General features: G+C 39.0%; 2 protein-coding genes across 7 annotated transcripts in view; one reads left to right on the top strand and one right to left on the bottom strand.

Moving 5' to 3' along the window:
- The window catches only part of TASOR (transcription activation suppressor), a 33,219-nt gene extending 31,969 nt beyond the window's left edge, over window positions 1-1,250 (top strand). Inside the window, exon 23 of the mRNA XM_086469890.1 lies at window positions 123-1,250. Within this exon, the coding sequence (XP_086326016.1) occupies window positions 123-685 (563 nt within the window). The 3' untranslated portion in view covers window positions 686-1,250. The remainder of the gene's footprint in view (window positions 1-122) is intronic.
- On the bottom strand, window positions 634-26,249 carry CCDC66 (coiled-coil domain containing 66). Of its 6 annotated transcripts, none has more exons than XM_086469893.1 (20): window positions 26,202-26,249; window positions 24,839-24,903; window positions 22,556-22,578; window positions 21,279-21,696; window positions 20,251-20,386; window positions 19,978-20,081; window positions 18,864-18,988; window positions 17,876-18,049; window positions 16,923-17,054; window positions 14,021-14,274; window positions 13,576-13,660; window positions 12,643-12,804; window positions 11,015-11,162; window positions 10,464-10,586; window positions 8,788-9,266; window positions 7,457-7,494; window positions 6,903-7,189; window positions 6,327-6,454; window positions 3,030-3,116; window positions 634-666 (listed from the first exon to the last, which is right to left on the bottom strand). In XM_086469893.1, the coding sequence occupies exons 1-19, from the start codon at window positions 26,210-26,212 to the stop codon at window positions 3,033-3,035; spliced, it is 2,976 nt and encodes a 991-aa protein (XP_086326019.1). In that variant the 5' UTR covers window positions 26,213-26,249; the 3' UTR covers window positions 634-666; window positions 3,030-3,032. The 6 variants fall into 6 exon arrangements, 5 of the variants coding, with proteins under 5 accessions (XP_086326019.1, XP_086326018.1, XP_086326020.1 ...); XM_086469892.1 differs by lacking the exon at window positions 634-666 and adding an exon at window positions 2,304-2,366; XM_086469894.1 differs by lacking the exon at window positions 634-666 and adding an exon at window positions 2,718-2,933.

Genomic DNA, 26,249 nt, shown 5'->3' with positions numbered 1-26,249 from the left:
CCAAGACTTAAGTGATATTGGACTTCCAGACTTGAAGCATAACACTCTGTGAGTAGCGTATAGCTTTTCTAACAAAAGTTTGTGTTTCAATAGAATAGGACTTTCTCTTCTTTTTAATGTAGTTCTTGTAGAAAATGATGAAAAGGATGAGGAGGACATGTCTCTGGACTCAGGGGATGAAACATCACAAATAGAAATCTGCAATGATGCCGCCAAGTACGATGCTCAGTTGGAAGCTTTGCAGCCAGAGGCCAAGGGCTCGCATGGCGTAGATGCAAAAGAAAGCTGCCTATCAGTTACAGGGTCGCCTCCTGAAGCACAAATTGGCTTGCTGGAAAAGACTTCTAAAATTGACTTGGAAGAGGTACAACAAATTACTCCAGTTTCTACAACGTGCTCTGCTGAAGGTGAAAACCACAATTCAGTTGAACAAGCTCCTTTCAGTAACTTCCAGGCTTATAGCAGGCCATTAAACATGTCCCATCAGTTCAGTCACTTCAGTGTACTCACTCATCAGACTTTCCTAGGAACCACGTACCCCATGTCTTCTGCCAGTCAAAACCAAGAAGGGGGCAATTATTTTCTGTCCGCTTACGGTCAGAGTGTGGATACAGAAAAGTCATCGTCGCCTGGTGGCTGGGATGTAACTTGTGATTCTTCCAGGCCCTATTCAAACCAGAAATAAACTCCTAAGTCTCTTTTTATAAGTTGCTGTGGACTTCCCTGGTTCACAATGGTGGATTAACAATTTCTATTTTATTCTGGAACAAAATGTTTCTTGTCCTTTATCTCAACTGTTTTCTGGTCTTATTTAAATCCTGATGGGCCTGTACCTGTTGGAAGCATCTGAAAATTGAAATAAATATATATTTTTTAACATTTACTGTACTTGAATTATCTTGTTTGTTGGCACTTTTACGTTTCTACATTTGTATTTGACCTGTACCTGGGCTTCAGTGTGAGGTCTGTTTTAATGTAAAACTGAATGTTTGCCTAAAATATGTGAAATGGCGAGGTTTTTTTTAACTGTAAGAGTATCCAAATCACTTTTCTTTACATAAATATAAAAACTTACGTATTTATTTGACATTTGACACAAATTTTGTACAAATGTTTTTACATAGCTATAAGGCAGTGTAGTTTATTTTCATGACTATATACTGGATTTTGGCTAAATACCTCAGAGTAACCAATGGTGCAGTTCCATTACAGAAATAAAATAAACTCTTAATGCACAAGGGACTTGCTAACACCTGGCATTGTCTGTGGTTTTTATATTGTTTTCAAAGTATGTGGGAAACACACCCAAGCTGTTTCCTGAGCAGCAATTATCTGTGCATCTAATTCTGATACTCCCTGCTCATTGCTGCACCATCAGCGCCAGCTTACAGCTTTTACCCTGCCGTTGTAATTGCCCTAATGGGAGAAGGACAAGCCTGGGTTCAATGACTGGTAGTTCAATTTGCATTTGAAAAACTTCAGTCCTCTCCCACTTTACCACAATGATTCCTTTCTTTGTTGGTTTTTTTTTTTTTTTTAAATTAGCATGGTCCTAAGTGCAGAGTTTTATCTCGCAATCTTGTCCTTTTTAATTTCACAGTTGCTGAGTTAAAATTTTATTTTTCCTAGTGCTTCTCTCAGTTGGCTCATTTTGAGCATCACCTCCTGACTCGGGCTTCTGGAAATGGCAGCTGCTGGTGAAGAGCCGTGGAGGCTCTCGCCTGCCCTCGCTGTGGTTGTGGCACTGCGGGATTTGCGGGTTCTGGTCCTCGGGGCTCAGACAGTTGCTGCTCATGTCTTCAAGTTGGCCAGAGTCATGTTTGGACAATTACTGTTTGTGATTGGGTGTTAGTGCGCTTACATGGGACGTGCACTTTGGTACCGAATGACAGTGTTTGAAAACACATGACTCTAAACTCCCAAAATTAGTTGGGACAAGTATTATTGATTAAAAAAGGGTGACTTTTAAAAAACAAACAAACAAAACCCATCGACTCTTCCCTAAAGTTGAATGTCTTTCCTTCTGTTAACAGTTGTTCAACTGATGTGTTTAAATTAAGAACAAGCCAGTACTAGACTAGTGTAGCAGTTGTTATCCTGGCAAATAAATAATCTTTTTTTCAAAAAAAGAACTCCCTTGTATCAATAAACCTTAATGGATTTTGTGAAGAACTGTTCCACCCCCTAGGGCATCACGTGCAGACTCCCGCCTGCTCCACACAAGGGGAAGAGGCGCCTTCGTTCCCTTTGCTGCTGCTGAGAACAGCTGCTGCTGGGAGGGGGCGCAGGTGGGAGGTTCTGTGGTGGTGATCACCCCAACGTGGCACAACCAACGTGAGTTCAGGTCTGGGACCACCTGCAGGGAGCTGGAAAAGAGAGAGTTGTCCCGCAGCTGCTCCTGTCTTTTCGAAGGCTACAACCCAATTAACCTGAAGTAAACATTTCACTCTGCCTGGAAGCGCTGAACGCTGATCCTTTCACACCTTGTTTATAAGCAGGCTTCCTTCAGCTGCGTTCTGCTGCCTTGGGCCCAGCCCCACTATGATGTCACGTGCTGCCATCCTGTTTTTAATGGGGGGGTGTGTTCTAGTCAGCACTTCTGTAGTCTTAAAATCTGGGTGTGAGCTAATGTACATTGTCCATGCCCAGTCTGAATAGTTAAGTACAAGCAGTTTCTTTCACGTTGTTAAAAATACCAACACAGACTACCCAAGCCGTTCATCTTAAATCTTTTTATTTATCAAAATACATACACTGAGTTCTACAAAACCCCTGGAACATTTTTGTACTGTGTTTGGGTGGTTTATATTAAATGGATGTATGCCTTCAGGCAGTGTGAAGACCATTCTAAACACACTGTCATTAGTTTAATGTATCTTCAGTATGAAAACCAACATGACCCTGTAATCTATCAAAATTCACATAATTTAAATCTGTCATTAAAAAAGAGAGATGGTTCATAATTAATTACAGTGGCAAACAAAGTGCTGTGCATTTACATTTTAAGAATTCACAACATTTATATGTACCTCTCAAAATGGCAAAATAAAGTTCTCTTCGTGAGCTGCAGCGGGAATGAGAGCAGTCTCCAACTCCTTCTGCTTCTGCAGGAGGCCCTGAAATGAACGGGATATAAATGTGAACGTTCTGCCTTCCGCATGCAGCCTGCACGAGCCACGTGTCACTGGTTCACATTTTAAAACAATTTACTTATTAAGGCTTGGTGCCTTTTACGTACACGACTTAAAAAAAAAAAAGGCAGCACAATGTAACGCGCTCAGTAGAGAAGGAACTCGGCATTTCCTGCCTTCTGCAGAAGCCTGCGGTGGGTCTGAAGTGGGAGCCAGTCCAGTTTCGCGGGGGGCGGGGGGGGAACTGCGCAGAGGAAGACGGACTCGTCCACCATATTAAATCTAACTTGCTGTGTGCAGTGTTGCTACACCTGCACCACTCCAGCAGAGCCTTACGTGATGCTGAACCCAAAACCTGGACAGGTACCAGCTGTTAGTCTTAAGGCAAACTACGCTCTAAGGTACCCCTTGAACCAGAGCAGTGTCAGGCAGTTCAGGACATGCATGTTTAACTCTCAAAAGCTAAAATGTTCCCACTTTGTTAACGGCTCTCAGAAGTACTAGACAATGGAAAATCCTGTAATAAAAAACCTCCGGGAAGTGTAGCCTTGTCTAGGTGCTAAGTACTACACGATACAGCTACGTCAGGTACTTCCATAAACTTAAAACATTTTTACCGTAATCAATAGGATCATATCTATCGATACAGCTGCCCCCTTGGTCTCTATCCATCTTAGACCTGCCAGCAGTAATTGGGTACCAAGGAAGTTTGTTGGTATTTTGCCTGTTACAAGCCCTTTTTCCACTGCTGGCACAGCGCAGGACAGACCTTGCGCAAGGCAGCAGGTACCACAGCAGTTTAGACACTGTAGGTGTTGCTGGGGGCCCAGAGGGGCAGAGACGTCCTGCGGAACTGGCTTCACTGAGCAAAGCGGCCTGGTGGACTCCACTCCGCATCCTTCCGAAAGCAGCAGCGCCCACTGTCAATCACTTGCTGAATTGCTTTTTTACCTAATCAACTGTATCTGCTATTTCTATTAATGGGTCAGGGGACTTGGTCAGTCCCTTTTCCTCAATAATTGCTTTTATTATAGAGTGGTTTTTTGCATTTAGTAGCATGTTACAAAATAAAGCAATGCAGTAAATTGCCCTAAAGCAACCCAGAGCTGAGGAACAAGTAAGTAACACTGAAAACTGGAACAAAGTCTGTCATCTCCTTGGCAAAGATAATAAAAAGGCCCTAGAGAGAAGTAGTGCGAGATGCCTACACAGGGACAAGTGGTGAGGTCTGTCTTTTTGCACAGCCTTGCACAGCCTGCTGGTGGCTTGCAGGAGCACCTGGCCCCTGTGGGTTACAACCTGCTGGCAAGTGGTTCTATTGCCTTAGTAAAAAAAAAAAAAAAAAAACCAACAAAAAAACCCCCAAAAAACAAGATGCTGTGGTATGTACTGACTGTAGCTGGGGTTTGTCCTTTTTCTTAAACTTTGGCCCTTCTTTTTCACAAATAACTCACTCTGCTGGATGAATTAACTTGGGCTTACTCCCCTGACCCCTTCAATCTCGGGGGGGGGGGGGGAAGGAAATCTGTGACAGTTCCTATTACTGCTGTCACCTGAGGTACAGGAAGAGACTTGCTGTCCTGTAACAAATGCAATGACAGTGTCACCCTCCCTCTGGCAGACGAAGGCTCTCATCTGCCCCCCTCTCCCCTGCTGCCTTCCATGGGTCTGCCGGGCCAGCCTGTTACCGAACCAGCCCGACTATATTCACCTGTCATTAAGCCGGGGGTGTACATCGAAGTGTCTAAAGACGGGTCAAATATGCTGTGAATTCCCCCAGGCAAAAGAAGCCTAAAGAATGGCCAAATACCTTGTGAATATATGTATGCTGAAATGACCGATCCAGTATATATAGGCATGTATAGATACATTTGAAAAAAACTAGACTAGATTAGCTTCTGAAATAGAAAAGTAAACCCTGCTTGTTGTCTAAATTGTATTTCATACAAAACACTGCATTACTCTTCCTTTCTCAGTGAACTAATGCAAAAGAGGTGTCACCTGCAGGAGATAACAATACTTGGGTATACGAGATAGACCTCAGTGCAACAGCCAACGTCCTAAATGCATTCTGCAGCTGGCAGGATACTTAAAAAAGAACACTATGTGTTTTAAGTTAACGCTCTTCCAGAACCAAGGTCCCTCCAAAGACTAACATTAGCTTTTAGCCACTGTGAAGACCTGAATATATACTAGGCATCAAAACCACTGCTGAGCACCTGGCTCTTCAGTTTGCCAACATGGATGGATATTATCACCTTGAACCTCTCTAAATACCCACGGTGCTCGTTCACCTCAGCAAGCACAAGGGTCAAACTGTGCTTTGAAGCTGGCTTCACTTTTAACCAAAACACTACCGACAAATGAAGCCTGACTACAAAATACTGCACAGCTGCAGATATTTAACAAAAATGTTAATGAGTATTGGGGAAGACCAGCTCCAGCCAAACTCATTTGTAAGCCTTTAGAAACTGGCACCCTTTCGGTGTTCCTGGGTCACAACTTTTCTTAGTAACTTGGGGAGCACCATGACCCTTCCTGTACACAAGGAATTCACCTACTACTGAAGCACAGCGTACGCGTGGCAAAACGTCTGTCTTTCTAAAGCCCAGGAGGTAATTAATTGCATTTACTGGTAGTTTTGTTGTACTAGGTCTGTCAGATTTTCTTGCCTTTATGTTGATAATTTATGAAATTTTTCTCCCTTAAGGCAAAGAAAAATAAATAGTGCTGCTAGCAGTTTAGTACTTCTAGTGTGGAGCCATCCAAACCCAAGGGAAGATACTGATACGTGTATATCTTTAGTGGTCTTCAAGAATGCAATGCAAACCTAACCATAAATGGGGGTTTTTGTCTTGCAGTCCCGTCAGGCCATTTGGAAGCATAAAATGGAACTGTTCGTGTGACTGTCTAGACCCAAGGTTTCAATCTGCTGTGGGCCACACCTTCCTGACAACAGGTGGAGTATCGAATTCCCTCCTGTTTTAATAATGAGCATTCTGACTCCAATCAGGAAAATACTAACTTCACAGTTACCAGCAACAATCTTTTGTGCTGCTTTAATCTACTGCAACGTGGATCGTGAATTAACAACTAATGATTGTTAACTATGTAATAGTTTGCACTGTTCGTTTTGACTTTAGTGTATACACACACACACACACACACACGTTCATCCCGTATCTTTTTGCTCACCTGGCGTAATTCTGACAATCCCTTGAGAATTGCTTGTTGTCTCTCTCTGATTTTAACTACATCAGGATTTAGAAGAGGATCTCTAACGTGATCAGAGCTAAATATCTGTCGTGGTGTTTGGTAAGAATCTAAAAGTAAATATATATCAAATCAGTTAACAATTCTCTTTATGGATGAAGCAGTAGATTTTCACAGCTTGTGAAAATCAGGTTTTGGTTGCTATCAGGTTACGATCACGATTTTTAAGTCAAACAACACTCATCTATATATAGCAAGACCAGAGAAGTGCAGTCATACTTCATTAAAGGTAAACGGACAAAAAAGACAGATAAAGGAATAAGAGATTTTGTTGGGTTTTTTGATTTTAACTTTTTCTGTGGGTTTGTTGGTTTGGTTTTTTTAATACAGAGTATCATTTAGTTGTACAGGCTTTCTGTCCAGTGCTGTGACAGACATGGGTTACTGCAAAATTCAGTAAAAACAAATAGCAAATCAAATAAATTGTAGCACTTAAAACTAAATCACTGTAACATTTCTTCTCTTCTACATGAATCAGTTCACAATACATTTCAGTACCATTAAACTGTCGATACTGTGGGTCATGTGTTGAAGGTCTAGTCACTGGTGCATCTGGATCAAGATAATATACTTCATTTGTTCGAACATACGGAATAAATGGTGAAGAGGGAGGACTTCCAGCTTCCGTAACAGGAGCAGGGGAGCTCCTCTGCTGTGTATCTGTCTTGATACTTTTCTCTCTTCTACTATTGTTGTTATACACCAGGAAATTAGAAGCAGGTATCTGGTTTTGTTGTACTTGTTGTAATTTGTTCTTAACTGCTGGAACAGGTGGTGACTCGGATCTGTGTGAAACAATTTCAGTTAAAAAAACACCTCAGTAATATGATTAATTTTCTCAAATAGTATGACAAAAAGAATCCTCACAGGACTGGACTTTTGCTCATTTACTCTGCTTTTATACCTGCAGTTTGTCTGGTCTTGTGTATTTTTAACAGACAACTAGATGCACCTAGATTCTTCTGAAACAAATTAAAAATCAGGAAAGAAAAGCACGTATATTTCACTATTACTGTATTTATACATTTCATTAATGCACAGTATTGACGTACCTTTCTTCATTCAAATGGTCCTTATGCAATTGTTCTTCCTAGGAGAAAACCAAGAAAGTCAAAAGTAAAATAAAAAGCTCCGTGTTTTTGATATTAAAAGCTTTCATTTTTCAAGACAAGTTTGTTCTGCATCCCAAAAGGACTGTCTGACCTGGGTTCAAGGGAAACGTATTTATCAAAGACTTGCACCAAAGAGACTCGTAGTGTCTATGAACTAAATCAAACACATTACAGGAGGATTTGCTCCAATCTTCTATGTCTTTGGCAGCTCTAAGCACTATTAAAAATACTATATATATTTTCCAATGCCCTTGGAAAGCTGCATTTATAAACCTGAAAGGTTCAGCCCAAGACAATCATTATTAAAGGAAAGGTCGTGTTTCTAGATACTGTCAGTAGAAGTTTTCTAATTAAATGAAAAATATTAACACATCCCACCGTATCAGACAATGCTTACTTACCTTAAAAATCTGCTTCATTGCCCCATTTCAGATACAAAATTCTTGAACATTTACCTTTCAGCATTGTAAGCACAAAACTTAGATTTACTGTTAACCTCCAATAAACCAACGAACTCAGGGGTTTTTTTAACACCCACAGCTTCTAAAATATGTGTATGCAGCCACCGTAAACAAATGGCTAAACAGAATTGACGTGGCCGCCTTTTCTACACCAGATTTTTTCTTTTGGAAGGTGTGAGAAAGTGAGGTGTTTACGCATGCACATACCTACAGACAGCGAGCAAGCATGCAAGACAGAGAAGGCATGAATATATTCGATGGTATTTTCTTTAAATGAAAATTGTTTTTTTCCTCAGGCACAAGCTACACCGATACACGCTTTCTGCAAATGGAGAAGAAATGACTCCACTGAGAAGGATGCATTTCCGTGACAACAGAGCACCTCCTCAGTAATCCAAGTTCTTTGCAGAACTAGAAATTGTTTTCTTGAACAGGTACTCCTGTACCTCAACCATCACACAACATACTGACTGGACAAAAAAGAGCAAGGCAGTGATGTCATTCCATCCCGCACACTGCTTTCAGTCAAGCCCCCTGTTTACGTAATGAATCAATGATAATGAGTAACTTAAAGAATCAACACATTGGAAGCCTGAAACAACAGTAAAAGCTAAATCACAAAAACTGAATGTATTCTTCTGACCATGATGAACGAACCAATGAAGCTGCAGCACCATTCCCTACACAAGGGATAATAATAGGACAATTGTCAATGCTTGAGTTATGTAACTGAGTTCCCATCCAGGCAAAACCATGTGGAACAAGAGCCTTAAAAATACACATGCTGGTTGTTAAAGACTAAATTGTTACCTTTCTGACTCTATGTCCCTTATTTTTCACATTTATTTCTTCGTGAGGTGAAGGAGACCTGTCTGAATAACCACTCTTTTTTGGGCAGAGATTTCCAGGGGTATTTCTTTCTGCCAACTGAAGCAGCTCCAGCTGTCGTCTTACTTTGTTTTCTTCTCTTTGTTTTTGTAGCTGCTTAGGATATCTTTGTGATGCTGGAATGTATCTTTTCCCAGGCTTGTTTATGTTCCAGTCAGGTCTTTTGTTGTATTTTTCTGAAGGTTTAATTTGTCTTTCTCTTCTTGCATATTGTTCATATAGATCACTGTAAATGCCACCAGTCTCTTTTCCTGAAATTTTATTTTTCTCTATATACTGCATTTCCTTCTGGTATTTTTTGCTGTTAGAGGTTTCTTTATATTCTATGGAAATATCAGGTGATCCGCAACACACAGTTCGTTCCTCAGCTGACTCATTGTATGCTGAAGTATTAAAGTAATCTAAAAAAAACCAAAACTGTATTTTAACTTGAAGTCTAAGCTATTCAAATTTCGTTTGACTTTTGTATGCATATCAATCTGCCATTACTGATTTTATACAAAAATTAGCTGTTACATTTTTATAGTTTTTATTCTTTTTGATGTGGAAGACAGGTAGGACCACTAGAAGCAAACTCAGTAAGGGGTGGGGGCAGGGCAGGGAGGTTGGAGAACGAAATCAAGTCACTGTAAAGGAAAAATTTATGTAAAGTGAAACTACATTATTTTAAAAAGTGCAACTCGTCTTCTGTCATGGTACCTGAAGGTAAAGAGCAAAATACAGCTTCTGTTTAGTTTTTCAGCAACTACTGGGAATTACTTACTTTCCTTATCCTTGTCTTCCAATGGAAATACTTTGTTCAATTTTTAAATTACTAATAATCCAGCTTCTTTCTTTACTAAGGGGCATACATAAAAACATTATTTAAGTTGTAAAGTCTCCAAATTCACAGTAAAATTTCTACCAGCACTGTCAAAACCAAAAATATGAATTGTTGCTTAAGCAAATAGAAATAAAATAAAGCTTCCACTCCGTAAGTGATAAGCTAATAAATTTCTAAATCCAAGGCATGAACTGACTGTGAATTTCCACTGAATCTGCTCATTCACACCTCTTCTACAACATTCATAAATGCAAACTAAGTTTGAGCTGGGTTTTTTTAACAGTGCGATACGAAATGAAGATAAAGACTTTCCTGTGTAAGCTCTCATTCCCAATGAGTCTAGTTTTCTAATTTCAGAATTATTGACAATGTTTCTGCCAGTATTTTCAAGGACTCGTTAAGAACCCAGCCCTGCTCAATACCAAACCACGTCACGTAACCCTGTGAACATTCACACTGAAGACTACAACAAATACACGTTTAAGTGCCGTAACAAATTTAGCCCTACATGGCTTGTGACCGTGACTGTAAGTCAACACTGTATTTCAGACTGCGTGATTCGAATCTGTAACTGGTAAGTAACAACTCCATAGAAGTATCATTTATTTAGAATAATAGTGATATATTGTAATATATCAACATGCCTGTGTGTGTCCAAGTATTTCTTTCTAGTTTTGTTCCATTCTGAATGAGTGATGTGGCTCAGGTTCACAAATATGCTGCTCTACTATCTTTCTTGAGGTACATAGAGTAATTAAATTTAAGGGCTGCATACCTGTCTGTACAGCAGTGTCCTTCCGTGGAGAAGTCTGCTGGCCAATGTGACTCTTAATGTCATCAGAAAAATTATGACTTTGATAGGAAATACCAGTATTACAATTTTCAAATTCTGTATCACCTAAAAAGAAGTGTGTAAAATTGTTCAATTTAGTAATGTATGTTCCATTTAAAAACGCGCTATCAAGTTACCAGACTACTGTGGTTTAGAACTCAAAGCAAGACTGAAAGCTGTGGTTCAGATCCTAACACCCTCTCTTTTTCATTGGAAATCTAATCGACAGTATATAGGTCTGAACATTCCCTGTGCATTCCTGATAACATCTCTGTATTTCTTCCTTTATGTAATGTAGTATTTGAAGGTTACTAAAATACAATATTCTCTGTCTGATATTTGTTTGGAAGGTAAATAAGCTGAAATGAAATTTGTTTCATGAAGCAAAGGAGCAATTTGTGACCCAGGGAAGAAACTAAACCAAAAACCAAGAACAGCTTGCATGCAAACACCAACGGAACAGGCAAACTGAATATGGAAAGGCTTGTACTTGCCACCACCAAGATTCTTCTGAAGTTTTGAAATGTCATGTCCCTTCTGAGCCAAGTCTTGAATGCGCTGTTCTTGTTTTAATCTCTGTGCCAATTCTTGAGCTTTCTGCATTGTCTGATAGAGCTCATTTGTTTTAAGAGTCATGAGTTCCTTTAAAAAAAGTAAATATACTATATCTGATCATTTCTTTTGAGAATAAAATTAAAGGATTATTTAACCCCCATATAATCCTCAAGGTTTACATTTATTCTTATTTTGGGTAAAGCTTTTTTTTTAAAAACAAAACCAAAACTACCTGAGTAGATGCAGTATGTAACATATAACTTTTGTGATTATAAATTCAGAACCTCTGCTGTGCTGATGAAAGATGTTCAATCCTAGCATTAAAAAGTGGGCATCTAGACCCTCAAGGTGATTTGGATATTTATCTTCTTTCTAATAAATTCATCTTTTCCTAAATGCCATCTGATTTCAGCCATCTATGACTTCCTATAGCATGTAGTTTAATGAAATAGAAGAAGCCTACATAAAAATAATTAACACCCCCTCCCAGCTTCCTCCTACTTCCACAGAAAAGAGACAGTAGAAGCCTCCCTAACAAAGGCAGAACATCCCTAAATATGAGGGTCACAGTTTTCAGACTCAGCAGGTTCAAGGTGCCGGGCCAAGAAAAACCCCCCTTCCCAACTGCTATTAGCATCTCATCCCCACTTCCTACTGTGCCTGCAGGCGGAGAGAGAATAACTGACAGCATAACGTGCTTTGAAGGAGCTGAGCTATTACAGAGGAAGATGACTTTCCCCATTTTTGACCAGTTTGTTCCAGCATCTACAGGCAGACGCTATACATTTCCACCCAGAAAATGCAGAGTAATCAGGGATCCAGATTTCTGCCGGTTTTAGAGAAGGGTGTGGGTTTACTTATGACATCATGGAATTCTGCTCCTGTTCCAAATATGAAGCAAACAGTAATAGCTGCTACTGTGCTAAAAGGAAGAATAATACATCAGAAAAGGCTTTTAACCTCCTACAGAGGTAAGAATGTATACAAATGCAAAATTTGTACTTACCAAAGGTCAAAATGTACTTTTGGTTTAACTTTTATATAAGAGGAGTATGTAAAGCTGAGCAATAGTTACAGAGGAGAAAGCTCTAGAACACGAATGACTTAAAATTACTTTTCCAGAAGATATTCTGATAAGTCTTTAATCCAGAGTGAAAGCACATCCATTCAGATAAACTTCATGGTACTGAAGCATCTTAAAAGCATGAAGTTACCACCACCACCACCAACTGGACCACATACGTGGAAGCACTTTTTTTTTAATTTAAAATTTGCATTTAAAAATTGCACTCTTCTGCATTATTTAAAACTGCAATTCCATTTTTGCCAGTTCTTACCATTTATCTTCCTGAAAAGGCCCTTGTCTGAAAAAAGAAACCTGCCTTAAACTTGTAGAAGTCTCTTAATTGAGGAATCACATTTTAGTTTCAAATGTCTAAATTTCAGATAGTTTTCATTTTCAAAATGATGAGGTGAGACCATTTTGAAGGGGAAGAACAAGAACCGTTTTCCTCAAAACCCAGTGTCGTTACAGACTCTCTGCACTAAAGCAAATACAAAACCCCACCTCCTTTTGTTTTTGTTTCAGCATATCTTCTTCAAACTGTTTCTGCATTTGTTCTTTTTCTCGTGCTAGGCGCTGTTCTTCCTCTTCTTCTTCCCATTTTCTCTGCTCTTCCTCCAGTTGTTTCCTCTTTCGTTTCTCTTCTACCTGAGCCATTATTGCTTTCTAATAGTATCAGAAAAGGAGAAAAATTGAAAGATAACATTAAGGTATTATAAACTATTTATTTATATTTATATACTTCCATATATGTGTATAATAATTGGATTTGAATGAATAAAAAGAAAAAATCAAGACAATTTATTTCAAACACTTTTATTTCTTTTATTTTCTCACAAGAGAGGTAGCTGCCTGCCTTTTTTGGGGGCGGGGGGCTGGGGAGGGACAACAAGGACCACCAGCCCAATAAAGCAGTTTGAAATACTCAGAGACAAACAGAAGTAGCTTTTATATTTTCAAAAATGCTTTTCTATTTCTCATAAAGAAATGGTGGTCTAATTTTTACCTTATGCACTGTAAGCTAGTGTTTTGATCTAGCAGAGTAACAGCTTGGCCAGAACAGGCTCATTACATTTATACTAAGAATTCTTTACACTGTGCTATACACAGTCAGTTACAGCGCCACAGAAGTGATGTAAATGACAGTAAAGTAAATAAAAATTTAAAGATTCATGGATTGGGTAGCTGTAAATATCAGTGCCCCTGATGACAGTGGAGACTGAAGAAAATGCACACACAATCTACTAGAGCTCTAAAGACTACTCTGTACAAATATTAAAAGAAAACCATAGAGTCTAACTGCATGAAATACTGTTAACTAACTGTAAACATGTAATAAAACGTCAAGTGCCTCTCTGGATTCTGGTATTAAATCTCATGCTTTATTCATGAGACAACACTACCTCTCATCCTTTCTCCTCAAGAACAAAAGACTACCTGATGATCTAACTGCTTCTGCCGCCGCCTGTCTCTCTCTTCAATCTGTGCAGGGTCCAGGAGAGCTGTCATTGAACGGAGGAAACTATCAACGAACAAACACGTAAATGTTTTTAATCATTAGAAAATAATCATAAAGCCTTTCTTAACTAGAATCAGTTAGATTTCCGTAATATTTTCAGATTGAGGTTATCCCATTCTATTAGTTTACAATTATGAAATTCATTTTACTAAGGATCAAAGTAAGGTTACTCGCAGTAAATTTTAATGAACAATGGAAGTACTTGTGTCTTTCAAATGTGAAACAGCAGGTGTTTCTGAAAAAAGCAAAAGCCAAATGAGAAAGATCCAAAGATCAGATTTAATTTTTTTTTTTTTTCCCCTCTGAGGAGGTATCAGAAATGTCCTGGCTGGGAAGATGATTATCCTTACAAAGCTCACTCACCTGACTTTCTGACTGTGTTCCAAAGCACTGTTTTTAGCAGCTTTTTCTGCATTTCCCACCTTTAAGGGCATGAGGTTGCCTAAAGCTGCAGGTGAAAAAGGGTGAATAAAAGCAGTCAGCTCCTTAGGGTCAGGTGACAGGCAAAGACTTTCAGGCTGCTTTTTGTACATTCCATTTAAGGGCTGTTGTGCATTAGCATTAAGGTGGCTCTTTAAAGAATCAAAATGCATTGCCCATCTGTCATGATCTTCAGCCTGAATAAATATGAAGCAACAAAAAAACGGAAACGCACTCAATCACATTGTGCCTATAAAGTATGGTTAGCAAAACAGACAGCAGACATTCTGTACAACAGGAACATTTGAAAAGCTGTGTTAATGGAACTACAATACAGACACTAGTTAATTCCCTAAGTGGGAAAACAGAAGCATCCCTGTTGCTTAAAATGCAAGTCAGATCAGAAATTATACTGCTGATCCATACCCTTGGTCAGATCAAACATACACTATATTTTCAGAAAAACACCCCAAAAATTAGAAAGTGAAAAATAAAAAATTAAATCAACATGGAGTCAAGCTTTTTGGTACTGCTTTTTCAATTTATGTTACTATTCCATTCCATCATTTTTCTAACAGTACTGGGAAGTGCTTGAGAGGTCAGTACCCTGTCCACTCTGCCATGCTCTCCTCCCATTGTGTACATATTCTCTCTCTAGTAACATGAACAAGTGGCATCTTTTACACTGTCCTACTGGACTTGGCAATGCTGGGTTAACAGTTGGACGCGGTGATCTTCAAGGTCTTTTCCAACCTAAATGATTCTATGATGCTGCATTTACCCCCTCCATTTCAATTCCCGATGGTAGGAGAATTAATGTGCTTTGGGCGGAGATACTAACCTGTAGCTTCCTACTTTCAGCTAGACAGGCCTATTATAAAATAAGCCTTCTTTCAAAATCTCTTCCACCCACAACAGCCACCACTGCTATCCTAGCAAAGCACCTAAAACTTCTGTAGAGGTGACATACTGGGTTTAAGTCTCTCTTTTGTACCACTCAGGCTTATCTTTTTGGCTCAATGTTGGCAATTGGGACATTCCAATATATCACCAACAAAACATTTTTACCTAAAGGGCCTTTGTTTTTGCTATAGGTACTGAGAGGTTTTCTCTTCTGACTAAAAGAACTGTATCCCTGGAGGGACCAGAGAACGGATGCCTCAAAACTTGCATGCTGCAGGAAAAAAATCCTAACATAATCTCATCTAACATACTTTCTGGAAGTCCTTTCCTTAAACAAAAATTCCTTTCTGTCAGAAAAGTTTCACACCTATTTTAAAAGAAGCAAGAAAATCATAGCCCAAATAATAAGAATCCAAATTATTCTTCCTCCTGTTCCCTGAGTTTTGTTCCCTTCGAGTACTCTGTGATATAGAAGCAGAACAGAGTAGTCGGAGAATCTACTTTATTCTTATGCAAGTCTGTGGTGCAATATGCAGAAGGGTTGAGAGTATAACATAAGACCTGAAAAAAAAGATGTGGAAGAAAATGAGATTGAAGGGCATATTAACTTCCTTGCAAAGTTGGCTGGAAGTGAGATTGCTGTAAAGAACAAGGCAGCTAATGAAGGAACCTTTCATACCTGTGTTCCCTCCGCAGTTATGAAGCTCAATTTACAAAGGAAATTTGATCCCTTCAACAACTCGGGAAATGAAAGGACTTGTGTTGTGTGTAGGCATATAACTAACTGTGGCAACAAGAGGGTTTTTTTGGAGGGTGGGTAGGAAAGCTGTCTTCTAGTATTACAAACTGTGGAATTAAAACGAAGAATTTCTGCCTAGGAACTGTGTGATTGCTGACAGTGCTTCAGTTGAGAGTAAAAACTGTAGCCTATGACTACGAATATTCATATCAATCAAGTTTTGATAACCAAGATTTTTGTTCACTAGTAATACAGAACATCTCATGATATGAATACATCTCATGCATGGTAAAAGACATAATCCTGGGGTTAAAGCTGTGTACGGTGATTTGGAAACCTGGATTCTAGCAATAGTACAATCTTACTGCATGTTTCTTCACTTCAAAAGACAAGACTCTTTGGAAGACTGTCTCAGTATCCAGCTGTAAAAGAATGCAGAGTGTTCCACAGACCTTAAAACTACTAATAGTAGAAATAGTAACATGTAAAGCAAAGAAGTCGGCTTCTATATAAAGAACCTCCTGGGCAAAAGATATATTGACCAAACTGACCAGCAGTGACAGTATTAAAAATCTCTTTGCATATTCCACCTGCAAATCAATTTTATTGTCCACTGCTTCCTTCCAGATCCAGCATGAGACCTACACTCAACAGCCTAAAAAAACCAAAGGGTAAAAAACGTAAGGCTATTTTCTTCAATAGTTTTTGGAGAAGTGTTTAAAAAAGTTTCATAAAAGTATATGTGTATTAGTATTCCTAAAAACAGGATTTGAACACCACTGTGACACACTGTAGCTGTCTATAACTTTCTCTTTTCTCATCTCCTTCTGTAGTCTACAGAAAATTTACTTTTACAAAGTGTCTAGTCAGCATCTCGACAACAGCTTCCAAACCCTAGTGCTTTTGCACAATGGTGGGAAAGAAAAAAAAGTATAGTAGTATCACTGCCTTCACCTCTGCAGCAAGCACTCTAACACATCACACCAGACACATGGTAGTCAGTCCTCTGCCACTGAAATACAGGAAAAGCTACTGGCTGAACGTTCAGTTAGACCGCCCTATGGACTTATGGTGAAAACCTGGACATGCTGCAAGTAATTACATCTTTGTCGCTACTTCATTAGCTCTACAATTTCATCTTTTATTTCTTAGAACAAAAATGTAGAGAAAAAACTTCTCTTATTCCCTCTAAATCACAGATACCTTTGATAAATTAAGTTTTTCTTCCATTTTTTGTAGCTTAGCTTCTTCCTTCTGTTTGTCCAACTCTTCAAGCCACTTCTTCTGTTGCTCATGCTTCAAAGCACTAAAAGGTCGTTCCTGTGGCACAGCTTCCTGAAATAAGATGAATGCTAGTCTCTTCGCTGCACAAAAAATTCAGTACCTTGTCTAGCCACATAACAAAAGACATGGCACAAAACTTTGCTTTCAGTTGCTAGGCATAACTGGGCTGTTCTTGCACAAATAAATGAAGTTTGTAACTGTAGCAAGTGTCAAGACTGCTCCACAAAAATGCTTCAGTTGTTAGTAAGATACTAAATAAGCCCGTCTTTGAATATTACTCTAACTTGAATTATCAGCTTCTCACTCCAAAAAAACGTACTTATATGTGCCATAAACAAAAATCCCTTCCTTCTTCCTATGGTTCACTGCTCAGTCTGTGTTCCAGGTAGATTCAGCACCATGATCTAATTAGAAGAGCTCTGTCTCGAGTATATTCTAGATACCATCTTCATTCATTTCAGCTTCTTAATGGATGTCTGTATTAATTAACGAACTCCAGTGGCACTGAGAACTTTCAAGGCTATCTGACAAAACTCGCTCTTCAATCAGTACCTGCTACCAATAACAAAAACTACTCGAAACTTCTGCCAATTTTTTTTAGTTTTCTATTTCTGATAGGTTTCCACTTCTCTAACGCCTACTTAAAAGCGAATTAACACTTCATCTCACACCTCTAGTACTGTTCTTCACATCAGCCTTGAAAATGGTCAGTGTTCAAAGCATCAGTATTTTGATAAACATTCATTCAGACTCAATTCTTTAAATAGAGCAAAAAGGTCTACTGAATTCTTCTGGTTTAAAAGAACTAGTGAAGATACACATCTGTTGTCAATAAATAAGTAAAAAACCCCTGCAGGTAATTTAAATCTTACCCTGAAAACAAATGCTGTGCAATTGTCAGCCTGTAAGTCAGAACTGAAATCAGAAGACTGTCCAGCTGGAGCACTTGAAACATTCAGTGGAACATTATTAGCCTCTGTGGTTAAAGCAGTTGTACAGACACAGTCTTCCTCAGTGGTAAGAACTGAGTCAGCTGGAAACACTGTCTGCAAATAAAGTGACCACATTATTTATTTAGCTTACCTGTTCTGTTTGTATTAAATATCCTTTAACATACAACAAACAAGTAAATTAAACTTCTAGAAGCCGCTATTCATTAAAACTTCAGCCCAAATTTGTAACTAATCATTTCATATCCAGCATTTCTTAACTGTGTAGACTGAAACAAATTCTTATGGGTCAAAGAGGTAACTTTTCTAGGAATGCTGAATACGCCACAAAAAAGGCAATTTGCTTTTGCTGTAATAACTGATAGCAGGTACAACCCTAACTTGTTTAACAGCAGTTAATTTCACTGGAGAAGAAGTCTCATCTGAGTATAATGTATTTATCTGACACAGCATTTTAAGAGTGACAGCTGACTGTTAAAAGGCAAGTTGGACTAAAAGTCAAATTGCTATGCTCAGTATTATGTAAACAATCAAATATGTAAGCAATCAAATATATGTGAGAGCTCATGAACGCTGTAAATGATCATATAACCAGGAATTACATTTCAGACTATTCCTCTAAACAGAACTAGAAAAGATTTATACCTTTTAGAGATCAACATGGAAGGGCAGGAATGGGTTGGCCATGCCACAAAGATCTTAATTTGCGAAGTGACAAATTGGAGTGATAGGTAAGTGTGAAACGGGGGGTTGCAGCAATTCATGCCATGAAAGAGCTTAAAGTGACCAGTGAGACTGGGTTCTACTGGACTTGTACAGAAAAGAAAACCTTGTACGAATTAAAAGCTGAACTATTCTGGAACAGTGCTGGGGAAATGGTGTGCTCTTTCGTGTTTACTGATAGTCTTACCTTATCTGGGTGAGCTGTTTCCACTTTCTCTTTATGGGTTTTATTATTGCCAGGTTTTGCCCAGAAATAACCCACCTCTCCCTCCAAAGTTTCTTTCAGTTTCTTCTTAAGTGCTACCTGTTCATCTTCAAAAAACAAACTCTAGTTAAGAGTTCTTAATACAGACGTGTAGCGGGTTTTTAAAAAATAAAAATAAGCTGCAATGTGTGTCTACCCTGTAATTTTGACTGTAAAATGGACTACAAGAGTAATTCACTGTTGTTTGACCAGACCATCAGTCTGAGCATGACTTTGCTCTTAAGAGGACAGTGGCTGAGTCTTTGCCCAGAGATGTAGAGGTACTTGGGGAATCTCTCTGAGAAGACTACAGAATGCCGAAGGCGTTTCCCCTATGGAAAGAGGGAAAACTAACAAATAACCAAGTATATAAATCCTTCCCATTTTATTATGCCAATCTTGGACTACTGTATGTAACATTATTAAAACCAATGGAGCTATACATGGAAGCTACTGACAATGCAGAATCAAACCCTGAAACCAGATGGTCTACACCCATGTTGAAAACAAAACACAACACTCCTGCATGTGAATCATAAAAACCTTAATTCCTCAGAGAGAATTTACTACTGTGCTAAATATTTTCATTTTTCTACAGACATTCCTCTCAGTTCCTGATGGGGCAGGACTGCAAACTGTCTCAAGTTCAAATTGCAATCTGATAGATTCAGTTATGCTTGCAGATTAGGGCAACACTTTTTCCATTAAAAAACAAATGAATTTGTTAATGATAATGGCTATCAACTACTGGCAGAATGTGACAAAATTGGTGGCGTGTAACTCCTAAAATATGAAGCATAACTGAATATATTTATTTGTGATAATATTTATTTGGTTAAGAAGCATTTTGGCAAGAATTTATAGATAATCTTTGCATAAAAATTTGAAATTCAAGAATCATAATCTGTCTTGGAGAGAGCAATGAAACTGTGTACTTTCCAATTTGTAGCAACTGTACTGATACAAGTAAATTTAAAACAGCATAAGGAACACAAAGTTTCTTGGCATCCTGAGTGTAGTAAATTGATCAAAAATATATTCCGTATATCATAAGTACCTAATTCCTTCTTCCATTGGGTCTTTCTAAATTCTAATAAGGCTTTCTCCCCTTCTCTTTCACCCAAGGTACTGAACATGTCAGCAGGCTTCCACGAATCCCTTCTAGAGAAAAGGAGGGGAAAAAAAGAATTCTACTTAAAAAGCTAATCTGTTAACTTTAGAGGTAACCTTTTAATTAGTATTTATAAAGATGCTTACTGTGATTAAGAACTACAATACAAATCTTTATTGGAGGTACAATTTTTGTAGACAATAACACAGATCTACGTACCTAACTTTCTGTCCTGGCTGCGGATATGCTTCTCGTTTACTGCTTGACTCAGAGTTAGCTTCACCTGGAACAGATGAAACTTCACAGGCTTTTTCGAGCAATGTTACAATGTTTTCCTCTGATGCCTCATTAGTAGCTGTGGTAGAATACAAATATACAAAAAAAAATATAAACATACATATATGACCACTACACTTTCTTCAGCATTGAGTAAACACTTTGGGAATAGCAGAAACTTGCACATTTTCCACTATTTGACAAAACTATTTTCAGCACTACTTGTACAGTTAAGGCACACAAGTTACAATTTCACAGGGTATTTTCAGAATGCCAGACTTACAGTAAACTTTTATTCTTGGCTAAAAGCTCGCAGTTTGGGACTTTACTTAATTGCAGTGTGTCTTATTCTTGGTGGCAAAGAGTTGACCACCTCCATAGACCCACAAACAGGAGTAAAAATGTAATACAGGAAGATAAGCAAAAGTTCTTACACTTCTGAGTAGAAGAATTGGAAAAAAAAATACTATTCAACAGTAATATTACGGTTAGGCAAAAAGATATGTACATCTTCGGTCCAGAGGAAAATGGCACTACTGCTCTTCAGCAAGACCTGAACTCTGCACAGAACCAGAAGGGCCTATCTCTTTGGGGTGCTGGGTTTGGGGTTTTTTTTTTTTCAAACTCATAATAGTACAGTGCAGTCCTACTATGTTTTTTCCCCCAATGTAAAATGGTTCCTTTTTTGCATGAAATATTGACAGAACTGCTTGCTGTTTTGCTCTTCGAAGTACTGGAATACTATCAAGCAATCCTTAGTTTTTACTGTTAAAATTATCAAACACTCGGTTTTTAACAGTAACAGGCAATTTCACATCCATAAGAGCAAACGGCATTTTGTCTGACACCATTAAACATAAGAGTAGTATCTCTGCAGCCTGCAAACAGACTTAAATTATGAATTCAAAGTTAAACTTTCACATTTTGCTCTGTTTCCATAAAATTAACCTATTCAACTACTGGCATCTTACCCATTTCCTCTTGCTTTTCATTATGAGTCTCAGAGATGCTTCTAGTTCCTTCTTTTACAGCCATCAAAATCTGTTGAAGCTGTTCTTGTGTTAAACATACCAAACTCCTTAGGTCTTCAGCTGATACACGTGGGTTTTGAGGTTTTTGACTTTTTTTAACAACAATAGGATTCTCTGACCCAGGATATCTGTTTGTGCTATCTCCTTGGAAAATCAAAGAGTGATCTCTAGTTGTGGCTTCATGTGAGGAGTGTTTAGTGACTTGCAGTTTTTCACCTTTTGTCATTGACAGGCTTGATTCAGTCCTTGGTTTTGGTAAGTTTTCCTGCTTAATACAAGCATTTTGTGTTGACCTCAGAACATGACCGGTATGCCTTATTCTCAATGCCTGTTTAGGTGCTCTGGCTTTATTACCCATCTGTTAAAGCAATAAGATTTCACCATATATTAAATACTGAAATAAAATTGCATGGGTAACAAACAAAACCAAGTAAAATAAATGTAATTTTTCTTCTCTGTTATATCAATAGAAACTAACTCCGTATAAACTAACGAAATATGTTTCATGAGTACCAGGAATACCTTGGAAGAGAATACAGCACCTAAACTCGCATATTTAAAAAATACATAAGAAAAATAACTTTATGTAGCATAACATTAAAAAAAATTTTAACATCAATTCTGCTTTTCTCTGTGCTTCTGAAGCCTGGCTTCAAACAGTTACACGTTTTCACCACACAGCCACTACCATGTCAATCTCAATTTTTCGATTCTCTACTAAAGTTTTACCCTCTTCAAGGTCCTTCACATAGACTTGTAAATATCTCCTAACTATTGAGACCTTTTCTGCTTGCTTTCCTTCCCCAACCCACTGCATTTCAGTTTACTCAGACAGACAACCTATATGACTAAATTGGAACTTAAACACACTTCTGATCCCTATTTTATCAGAATCCCTTTAAGGTCTCTGAACGTTCTGATTTAGATGATTCCCTGTGCTGCTATATCTTCTTGGCAAAGTACACTGAAGCATTTGGCAAAGTAAAAGTAGTCATAGAATTTTGAATTCATCCTTTTTAACAGCCACTATGAACCTGAGAAATCATAAAATCATAGAATATCTCAAGTTGGAAGGGACCTGTAAGTACATATTTACATTTCATAAATATCATTGATTACAAGTATTTAGACAGTTCAAATGTATTCTCAAGTTTCTGTGTTAACAAATTAATTAGTTAATTTGTACGCTCTAACAAAAAAGTAATTTTTCCACTTACCTTCATTGCAGGCTTTGATTTGTCTTTTGGGAAACAAATATGAAAGAAGTATTTAATAACAACTTCCTCCTAAAAAACAATCTTGAGAAATTAGTAAACATTCATCTGATTTTCGTAAGGTAGGGAAAAAGTACTTTGCCCACAACATCTGCCCCAATTATGTTATTTTACTTTTTTTAATTTCAGTGTACACACTGCAAAAATATGTTCGGAAAAAAAATCAGATCTATTCCAGTAACTATGTCCAGTTTTATACAGATCTTACAAAATTATCGTGCCAGTCTGATCCCCCCCTGCTATTAATTCTGTTTCTCAGAAGGCTCTGTGGTAACGGCTTATTTTTAATTGTTTGTTTATTGTGATTTTTCAGTTTGCTTTCTGTCACATCCTTCCAGGACAGTCCCTGCATCCAGTCCCATCTTACTACATGATGTTATCTGTCTCCATTGCCAACAGCCTAAAGAAACAATACTTGCATAATCATGCCATCCGTAATTGTTCCCCTTGCCTAGGACACAAAATACTCTTCGGTCTTTTAACCCAAATACTAGAAGATGCATAGAGGTGTAGTGGTCTCAAAACTAGCATTAAGGACTATGTTTAATATACTATTTATTAATAAAGAATATTATAATATTGATTAATAGAGGGAATATGGTACTCAACACAAGAAAAGCTGCACATATGGCTAATGGGAAAGGGGGAGAAAATAGTAGGGATGGTATTTTAGGGTAACACATCTATTGGAAAACAGGCTTCTTCAGCCACACTACACAATTACTGCTCTGGCAGTGGTTGTTGCACATTTTGCACTGGTAGTACCTACATCTTTTTTCGCATTACCAATTAAAGACACTTGAGAGCACTCACTGCTCTTAATGTCTGCCAAACCACACTACTAATGGTTTTCAATCTAGATGAACATTTTAAAACTTGGGGGTATGCTGAATTGTTGTCCTACAGAGACAGGCATTAAATCCTGAACCATCCTCATAATGTTTCAATGCAAAGGTGTTCTGTGGCCATGTTTATCACCGGGTTCCCAAGCATTCAACTGAGTAGGTAAAATACATCTGAGTAGGTAAAAGTAACTTTTTGACTTCTTTCTGGCTATTTAAATAAAGTGTGATTCTATATGGTATGCAAACCAAACCTCTCTGTGGAAAGGAGAAAGAAACGTAACTAGGGTCTTTGTCATCACAGTAGGGAGATATGTAATGTAGAAGTCCAAATGCTGCTTATGGGTTATTTTCTTGGGTTTTTTTCTTGTGTAAAAGAAACAACTCTCTCAAGTAGCAGCTTAAGCTACTACAGAATAATCCTACTTTAGCTCCTAAGACTGTGAGCAGTGTTTGACAGTGCAGAAAACTGAAATTCATCAGTAATACAATTTGATGCAATTTTTGACTCAATTCAAAGAAGTGCTATTTGTATCAGCTGTATGAACATATTGTTTCCTGGAGAAGACTGCTTGTTCAAGGCTAGTTCAGAGTCAAAGTTATCTTAGAGCACTCTGGAATGTCCTCCCTATCTGTCCAAGGATGGTAACTATGGCCGGAAAAAGTGAAAGCTGTAGCATTGCTGTTTCAGAGGTGTCGTGAGGTTTTGTTTCGAGTAGACTAGAGTGTTCCTTACTGACTCACAGTACCCTGTAACACCTCATTAGACAGCTGTCTGGTAAAGGCAGAAAATGAAATACAATTTAGAGGGTATTAAACAGATAATTTTTGTATCCTGACTGCTATGTAGCACACTGAGGGACAGGGGTCTTGGGCTTGTATAGAAACATGTCTGACAAACCACAAAAATAGGATTAACACTTAATTATGCATATGTACTGGAAAGGTCTATCTGAGATGGTAGAAATGAGATCTGGCCTAAATAAACTGCCAAATACTAAAGCTGCTTTAAGTCAGAAGTGTGACTGTAATGATGCAATTCTCTGTAAATTAAGTAGAGAGTTATTTGGCCTCCTTTTCCTTGGTAAGCAAGGTGCTGTAAAGTTACAGAAATTACCAAATTATGCCAGTCAATATATTTTTTATGAATGTACAGTGAAGACTATTCACCAGCTGTTCACCAGTGGACAGACTATTCAGCAGTTCATTATCAACCTTGTTCAGCGTCAAGCTGATGAGTAAGAGGACTTGTAAATAACAATGCACAAATATTCTTCCTAATCTGAAAAATATTTCAATAAAGCTGTGCTTCATGCTGCTTGGATCTTAGGTTTAACTTCAAGAAGCTTTAAAGATTACTTCAGATAAATGATTAAAAAAATACCAGAAGCAGCTAAGATTAGCCTAGGCTTTCCATCCAGCACTTCAGTTTCAAGCTTCAGTCCATCACTGCAAAATGAGAGGGGGAGGAATATGAAATATTAAGTTATCTAATAATAGTAAGATTTTCACATTAATAACATGGACATTGTACTTCAATGTAACACTGTATTTACTGTTAGTTCTGAGGGTCTTTCATACCCCATGCTTTCTACGTTTGTGAAAAGAAATTACTTAATTTACTTATGAATACTTAATATAAAGAAATCAACAGGTCTTGAAGAGGTATATTTTTATTATTGATCCTCGAAAATCTGGATTTGCATGTTAGAAAGCAAATTTTCAGCTGAAGGTGCCATTCTATATTGTTATACATAGCAATATGCCCGCCTCAAGAATTTAATAATCCAACAATATAAACTATGTGCTACAAAAAATGCTAAGCAAGTCTCCCCGAATGCCAGTGCTGACCACAAAGTGGCTGTATTCTGAAAGCAGTCTTTAATAAACAGTCCACATTTTAAAGTGGTACTAATATTATTATAAGGATTAAAAAAAAAAAAGAAAAAGAGTTGGCAGTGTGACTGCAAAGTGCCCAAACGCTTTTCTTTCTTCCATGCATTAATTTGAGAAGATCTAATATGATTACTGCTCCAAAGAACGCTTGTCTCCAAGCTGCCTCTCATTTTTAAAAAATTAAAAAAACCCAACCCTAACGCACCTGAAGCTCGCACGCAACTTTCTAATTCACATGGCAGCACAGACGCGCCCGAAGCCGTAACGCCCGACGCTCCGACCGCGCTCGGCGGCTCAGCCGAGCCCAGCCCCTGCTCCGCTCTAGGGCGCTCCGCATCGGCGCGAGGCGGCCGGGCACGACGCAGGGTTCTGGCGCGGGCAGCTGCGGCCGCTCCCTGGCTCCTGGCGGGCGCGCTGGGGGATTCCCGGGCGCGGCGGAGTGCGGCCCGAGAACTGTACGCCCCGCTCAGCCTAACGGGGGGCACGGCCGGTCCTCCCGCGCCGCTTGAACGCGGCGTTTTGAGTATCTGACCCGCGCCCCGCCCCCCCGCCCCCCCGCCCCCCCCCCCCGGCTTTCCGGGCCCCTTCCCGATCCCCCCCAGAAGGGTCTCTCAACCCGCCGGCGCTGTCACGCAGTTCGCTCCCGTCACCAGCACCTCGGCCCCGAGGCACTACGCGCCCTAGCGCTGGCGGGCCGCGCCATTCCCCTCGCAGCCGCGGCGCTGGCTCGCTGCCCGGGGAAGGCCGGGCAGGTTCCTAGGCCGTAAGGGGCCGAGGCCGACCCTCCCCGGACAGGCAGGAGCAGCCCTCGCTGCCGACCCCGCGAGTCCCTTCCTCCCGTCCCTCCTTACCCCAGATTCATGGCTCTGCCCGGCGGGGACGCGCGGGAGCAGCGGACA

The sequence above is a fragment of the Leptosomus discolor genome, chromosome 9 (genome assembly GCF_034619465.1).
Source record: "Leptosomus discolor isolate bLepDis1 chromosome 9, bLepDis1.hap2, whole genome shotgun sequence".
In the NCBI taxonomy this organism is placed as follows: Eukaryota; Metazoa; Chordata; class Aves; order Leptosomiformes; family Leptosomidae; genus Leptosomus; species Leptosomus discolor.
This window is presented reverse-complemented; position numbering and strand designations above follow the sequence as displayed.

Bases quoted from the DNA above. Each gene is read 5' to 3' on its own strand.
- CCDC66 (XM_086469893.1), bottom strand. The intron at 13,661-14,020 runs GTGAGTGAGCTT...GTTCGTTGATAG, and splicing joins GAACACAGTCAGAAAGTCAG to TTTCCTCCGTTCAATGACAG. The intron at 3,117-6,326 runs GTGAGCAAAAAG...CGTTCATTTCAG, and splicing joins GATTGTCAGAATTACGCCAG to GGCCTCCTGCAGAAGCAGAA.